Source organism: Alnus glutinosa, chromosome 3 (genome assembly GCF_958979055.1).
Source record: "Alnus glutinosa chromosome 3, dhAlnGlut1.1, whole genome shotgun sequence".
NCBI lineage: Eukaryota > Viridiplantae > Streptophyta > Magnoliopsida > Fagales > Betulaceae > Alnus > Alnus glutinosa.
This window is the reverse complement of record NC_084888.1, coordinates 30,332,057-30,339,879: the sequence shown is the minus strand read 5'-3', so window position 1 is coordinate 30,339,879 and position 7,823 is coordinate 30,332,057. Positions and strand designations below refer to the sequence as shown.

General features: G+C 29.8%; 1 protein-coding gene across 1 annotated transcript; it reads left to right on the top strand.

Annotated features, from left to right (window-relative positions):
• Nucleotides 1–5,480: 5,480 nt before the first annotated feature.
• Nucleotides 5,481–7,646, top strand: LOC133863339 (zinc finger BED domain-containing protein RICESLEEPER 2-like). The gene is made up of 3 exons (XM_062299282.1): nt 5,481–6,968; nt 7,054–7,482; nt 7,596–7,646. Exons 1-3 carry the CDS (start codon nt 5,481–5,483, stop codon nt 7,644–7,646), a joined length of 1,968 nt encoding a protein of 655 aa, XP_062155266.1.
• The last annotated feature ends 177 nt before the right edge of the window (nt 7,647–7,823 follow it).

Genomic DNA, 7,823 nt, shown 5'->3' with positions numbered 1-7,823 from the left:
AATAATTATCATTGTAAGACATTGTTAATGTTTTAACTTAATATAAGTTAGTTAGTTTTTATATTGACTGTTCATTTTTTTTTTAATGCCAAAAATAAAATGATAATATTTTTTTATTCGAGATCATATGATAGTGTTTAGATTATATGAAAACATCATTGATTCATTATCATGTATATGATTTATATCTACCTTAGACTATCTATATTAACTTATTAAGTATGTAACTAATGTAAGTATTGACTAAATCCACATGGACCACATCACATGTAAGTATAGTAAATTTGTAATCTTATAATTATAATTTATAAAAGATATTGAAAAACTCATGTTTCATTTCAACCTCCTCAAGCATGAATTTCCGATTCCGACATTATGGGCGTTGCCAACATACCATGGTAGCACCTACCCGGCTACCTTAAAGAGTCAAGATTAATTGAACTTGTTATTTTTATTGATTCACAAGCTTTTGCCATCCGTGCCAAATGCATACTTTCACAACATATTAGATAATATATATATATAAAATTCATTAGTGGTATTGTCTACTTTGAATTTTTCATATATATTAATTATCTTATTTTATAATTCGTCAATATTTTCAGAATAATACAATTTTTATTTTATGAATTTATGTTTTCCTATTCTCCATACGATGCCATTTTTTATAAAATTGTTATCAATCACTAATATATAAATAAAAATTAAATTACAGATAAAAGTTGTTTTTCCTTAAATTTATTTTTTTATTTTAAAGATATGAAAAACTGAAAAAGCTTTTATTGTCATTTCATTTATTTTACTTGGGGAATAAACTATACAATTAAATTAATATATTGTGAAATTCTTGAGTAGTACTTTATATTATATACGATTTTTTAAATTATAACTATTATTTTTAATTTGTGCAATGTCTCATCAAATTATTACCGCCTTACCGGAGTTTCAATGTTTTTCATTTGCGAAAAAATGAAAAAATTACTCTTAATGAAAATTTAGAAAATAATTTTATTTTTTTAAAAAAGAGCTAAAAGACAGTGTGTGATGTGCCACTCAGCCAGTGTGAGTAGGATGCTTTTTTTTGTTTTTTTTTTTTTAATGTTGTGTTTTAAAATTGAAACGTAGTTTTTTTTTTTTTTAAAAAAAAAAACAAAAATAATAAATGAGCATTGAGTAATGTTCATATTTGATTTTGTACAATTGTACATATAACATATTTGATAGATGAAACGAATCGTTTTTATCGCTTGAAATTACGAATTGTATAACAATTTATACAGTGTTTCTCACACACGAATTACACGGTATTTAATCTGATCCTACGACTTAAATTGAATCATCAAAAAATGATTTCAACAGCTACAGGCCTACACTGCATCGTGACCGTTTATAATAACAAAACTGTAGTCTTCAGTCTGCCCGTGTGTAGCCGATTTTCACCAAATGATAACAGTCTACTGAGTCTAGGAACTAGGTTATAATGCCCTAAGTAACCTCGCCTGACGCGCCTGACCTGACGCCGGAGGAGTGAGTCGAGTGACGAAGCTGCAGTGCCGAGGCCAAGACCGTGAGACGCCGACACGTGTATTCCATCAATCTTCGTGATTTTTCTAGATCGTCCGATCATTCAAACCAAATCATGCGTGAATCTGAGCCGTTCATTTGGAGATAATGGGCTACAGCTATACTCGACTATTTACTCCGAGAAATTATATGGTGTTGCAAATATCACGTGTTACTTCTCATTAGATAAGATCCAACGACTTAGATTTTGATCTTGAAAATGATTATATTAATAAACGGTTAGGATTTAAATTACATCCAATTTTATTTGTAAGCATGTGCATACAATTTTTTTTTATTTAAAGATAAACGGAAAAAAAAAAAAAAAAAAAAAAAAAAAAATTGGACTTGACGCTGACGCCTGACGACTGACGCGTTGACGCTCCAGTTGCCGAGGGCCCGAGAAACACGCCGTGACACGCGTGACACTTCAATCTTCGAGATTTTTCTGGTCGTCCGATCGTCCATGCCAAATTATCATTTGAATCTGAGCCGTTCATTTTGAAACAATGGATTACAGCTATACTCAACTATTACTCTGAGAAATTATTTGGTGTTTCGATTATCACGTGTTAACACTCATTAGATGAGATCCAACGACTTCAGTTTTGATCTTGAAATTGATTAGAATACTCAACGGTTAGGATTATAAGTGGATCCGGTTTTATTTGTATACGGGGGTAGGGAATAATTTTCAAAACGATTTTTTTGTTTAATTATTAATTATAGATAAAATAAAAAAAATTTGAAATTTAAAATTTTGATTTTGAAAAATGGACGTTATTTTTTTTTGTCTTCCTCGTTCCTCAGTTTCTCTGACCGAATGATTCAAAGCCGTTGATTGTTCAAAAAATTAGAAGACAAATTCTAATCAAACCGTTCATTTGTTTGGAAATTCCTTTCAAACTTAGCTTTTATTTTTAATTTCTCACTCTCAGTCTCTCACGCTGCAGTCTGCACACAGGAAACCTGCAAAAAATTTATTGTGGTTGCTGATGGTTCAGAACACAATTAATGCTTTGCTTTGAATGCAAAGTTTTCTCTCTCAATTACCCTCGTCTATCCAGTTCTTCTTCTTCGTTTTTTAGCCTTTGATTTATTTTTCTTTTTTGATCGAGTGGCTTCTATCTTTTCACAGGATTTAGTTTTGAAATCCGTTAGAGTTTCTTTACATTTGTAGTTGAAATCAAACCAAAAGAAACCGATCTATCTAAATCATCTGATGTTCCATCTTTCCACTGCGCAGCCAAATCCCAACTTTTGTGATTTTTTTCTATTCTTCTCACACGGATCGATGGCAGCAAGTCCAGCGACCAAGAACACTCTTGATCTGACTGAAGTGGTAATAGTCAAGTACTGGACTTTACATGAGTTGCGTGTGAATCGTGTGAACCGTGTGATGCTCTTGTTCTCAAATTTCAATTATAAATTTGAGAGCAAGAGAGTCAAAAGACTCAGCCGCTCAACTCCTCAGTACTCAAGAATTAAGACTCAAATCTCAGTTAGTTAAGTATCAGATATTTGTTCTCTACTTCTCTTTCATCATTTCATTTTCATGTTTTCAATTTTTTTTTTTTCTTTCACTTAGTAGCTAATCTGTCAATATTTTTAAGTTCTAAATTTCTAATGTTAATGTTGATATGCCGTATGATTGTTCAGGAATCAGGGACGTCCGTTTAGCCTTAGATCCTCCACTAGACTACTACCTCAGGTCCTCATTGATTTTGCAAGTTAATAAACAACTCAGGTTTCACATTTTTTTTTTCTTTACGTTATTTTATTATTTTTTTTTTGTTATGATTAATGATTATAAATTTATAATTAGCAAATCCTTCTATGAACAATATGTTATGTTTTACAAATTATGTTGTGATTATGTAATGTATGCTCTATGTTTGAAAACTGTTTATAATGCTTATCAAATTTTCACAATGTTTAGAATTTGGAAATGTATGTTCTGAATCTTCTGATTATATAATGCTGAGTTTTGCTTTATTACTGAATTTAGAAATGTATGCTCTATGTTAGATAGTTTTTTTATAAGATATGAACAATCGGTTTTTGTTTTGTTTTGTTTTTTTTTTTTCTAAAAAAAAATTAGGACAGAAACTATAATCCTGAAAGCTAGACAGTTTTTTAATTACAAAACTTGAACATAAAAAATTTGAAGTTCCTTAGCAATTTATAAAAAATGAACAATCTGTTTTTAAAAAAAATTAGGGGCAGAAAACTATAATTTTATAAGTTATACAGTTTTTTAATAACAAAACTTGAAGATGAAAAAAATTGCAATTCCTTGGCAATTAAAAAAGAAAATGAACAATCTGTTTTTGTTTTAAAAAAAATAGGGCAGAAACTATAATCTTTAAAGTTACACAGTTTTTTGTAATCTAAAAGTTAGACAGTTTTTTAATTACAAAACTTGAACATAAAAAATTTGAAGTTCCTTGGCAATTTATCAAAAATAAACAATCTGTTTTTGTTTAAAAAAAAAATAGGGCAGAAACTATATAAAAGTTAGACAGTTTTTTAAGTACAAAACTTGAACATAAAAAATTTGAAGTTCCTTGGCAATTTATCAAAAATAAACAATCTGTTTTTGTTTTAAAAAAAAATAGGGCAGAAACTATAATCCTAAAAGTTAGACAGTTTTTTAAGTACAAAACTTGAACATAAAAAATTTGAAGTTCCTTGGCAATTTATCAAAAATAAACAATCTGTTTTTGTTTAAAAAAAAAATAGGGCAGAAACTATAATCCTAAAAGTTAGACAGTTTTTTAATTACAAAACTTGAACATAAAAAATTTGAAGTTCCCTAGCAATTTATAAAAAATGAACAATCTGTTTTTTAAAAAAATTAGGGGCAGAAAACTATAATTTTATAAGTTATACAGTTTTTTAATAACAAAACTTGAAGATGAAAAAAATTGCAATTCCTTGGCAATTAAAAAAGAAAATGAACAATCTGTTTTTGTTTAAAAAAAAATAGGGCAGAAACTATAATCTTTAAAGTTACACAGTTTTTGGTAATCTAAAAGTTAGACAGTTTTTTAATTACAAAACTTGAACATAAAAAATTTGAAGTTCCTTGGCAATTTATCAAAAATAAACAATCTGTTTTTGTTTAAAAAAAAAATAGGGCAGAAACTATAATCCTAAAAGTTAGACAGTTTTTTAAGTACAAAACTTGAACATAAAAAATTTGAAGTTCCCTAGCAATTTATAAAAAATGAACAATCTGTTTTTAAAAAAAATTAGGGGCAGAAAACTATAATTTTATAAGTTATACAGTTTTTTAATAACAAAACTTGAAGATGAAAAAAAATTGCAATTCCTTGGCAATTAAAAAAGAAAATGAACAATCTGTTTTTGTTTTTTAAAAAAAAAGGGCAGAAACTATAATCTTTAAAGTTAGACAGTTTTTTGTAATCTAAAAGTTAGACAGTTTTTTAATTACAAAACTTGAACATAAAAAATTTGAAGTTCCTTGGCAATTTATCAAAAATAAACAATCTGTTTTTGTTTAAAAAAAAAATAGGGCAGAAACTATAATCCTAAAAGTTAGACAGTTTTTTAATTACAAAACTTGAACATAAAAAATTTGAATGTCCTTAGCAATTTATAAAAAAATGAACAATCTGTTTTCTAAAAAAATTAGGGGCAGAAAACTATAATTTTATAAGTTATACAGTTTTTTAATAACAAAACTTGAAGATGAAAAAAAATTGCAATTCCTTGGCAATTAAAAAAGAAAATGAACAATCTGTACAGATTTGAATTTCTCTATTTTAACAATCAACAAAAAAACAATGAACAATCATATGATATGTAAACTTAAATTCTACATTTAAGTTTTGAATACTTGTTTTTTCTTTTTTCATAACAATATCTAATATAGAATTTAAAAATTAAAAGGCATGGAGAGTGATTCGCATGAACTTGAGCCTATAGAAGAAGAGTATGAGAACGAGGATTCCCTTGAAATTAGTAATAGTGCTACTGTTGATGCAACCATTGAGTTGGTTCAAGATACTGCTATTAATGAGGATCCAAATGAAAAGAATGTATATAAGAGAAAGCCTAGGAGGAAGACTTCTACTGTGTGGAATCATTTTGAGCAAGTTGAGGTCTGTGGTGTAAAAAAAAATCAATGTAAATGGTGTAAGAGTAAATTTACCATATCAAAATCAAGTTGTACATCTACTTTAGGTAGACACTTGGAGTCATGTTTGAAGTATGCTGGTTCAAAGAAGAAGCAAAAGGTTTTGTCAGTTGATGGTAAGGAGTCTGGTGGTGTGGACATTATTTCAAATTTTCAATTTGATGAAAGTAAGGTGAGAGAACTCTTAGCTCACATGATCTTGTATCATGAATATCCTTTTAGAATCGTGGAGCATGTGTTGTTTAATAAGTTTATGAAAGCTTGTACCCCGCATTGGAAAAAAATTTCTCGAGCTACTGCTAAGAGTCTTTGCTTTGCCACTTATGAATTTGAGAAGAAGAAGTTGAAAACTTTATTGAATCGGGTCCCCAAAGTTAACATCACAACTGATATGTGGACTTCTTGTCAAAAGGTTTCTTATATGGTTGTGACATGTCATTTTATAGATTCTGAATGGCGGTTAAATAGGCGTGTGTTGAACTTTTGTAATATTCCGCCTCCACACTCTGGACTTCTTATTGCTGATGCACTTCATAAATGTTTTAGAGACTGGGGTATAGAGAGTAAAGTTTGTTCAATCACCGTAGACAATGCCAAGGCAAATGATGTAGCATTAAGGCACTTGAGAGATGTTTTTAATATGAGAAAATCGCTTGTGGTTGGGGGCAAGTTGTTTCATGTGCGTTGTTGTGCACATATAACTAATTTGATGGTTCAGGATGGTCTTAGTGAGATTGGTGATATTGTTGATTGTGTGAGGGATGGAATAAAATTCTTGGTAGCATCAGAGGGAAGATTAAAGCAATTTACTGAAACTGCAAAGAACTTGCATTTGTCATCTAAGAAGCTATTTTTGGACGTTCCTACTCGTTGGAATAGTACATATTTGATGTTATCTGCTGCATATGAGTTTAAGGACGTATTTTCTATGTATGGATACAACGACCATCAATTTATTTGGGTGCCATCGCAAGAAGATTGGGATAAAGTTAAATCTGTCTGTGAACTTTTGGGAGTCTTCAATCGAGTAACCAAGATTGTATCTGGTAGTGACTATCCAACATCAAATTTATTCCTTCCTGAAATTTGGCGAATGAAAGAGGTTCTAATTAATAAATGTGATGATGGAAATGACTACATTAGATCTATGGCACATCGAATGAAAGCCAAGTTTGATAAATACTGGGGCGAGTGCAATTTATTGATGGCAATTGCGGCAATTTTGGATCCGAGGTTTAAGTTGGTGTTCAAAGAATATTGAATATGTTCAAAGAATTTTGAAAGAGATATATGATGTGTATCTTCATGAACATAATTTAAATCTCAAGGAACAGGATCTTGCAAGCAAAGTTCAAGAAAGCTCTTCAAGTAATCGTTCAGTCTTTGCAGTTCATGATGAGGAGGGTGGTGTGGAAATTTGGGAGTCATTTCTCAAAAGTGCTGAAACTGTGCTTCAACCTATGAAATCTGAATTAGAAATGTATCTTGAGGAGGGTGTATATATACCTAACAAGAACATCGAATTTAATGCCTTGGATTGGTGGAAAGCGAATACTCTGAAGTATAATGTTTTGTCTAAAGTGGCCAAAGATATTTTGTCAACACCGATTACAACTGTAACTTCAGAGTCTACATTTAGTGCCGGAGGAAGGGTTATTGATCCACATCGAGCATCATTATCAACTGAGACAGTTCAGAAGTTGTTATGTGGGGCTGATTGGGTCAGATCATTGTATGGGCTTAAAAAGAAGTGTGGGGTATGTTTTTGTTTTATTTTTATATATTCTAATGGTGTTTGTTAATTTAGTTTTACTTTTATATTGTACTAAATACTAATTACTTATATAGTTAATTTTTTTTTTAATCTTAGGATGATCAAAATGAAGGGGAGGTGGAGATAACTTTGCCAGAGGCAATTTGATTGTTAGTGTTCTTTGCCTCTTTTTATTTTTTGAAGTGTTGTCATATAAGTTATATAACTATATATTTGGTTTGAGGACTATGTGGGATAGGTGGACTATGTTATTTTGTTTAAATTTTGTATAATATTATTTTCATCAAGACATGAAGACTTAAGGTAATGTGTGATTTATTATTT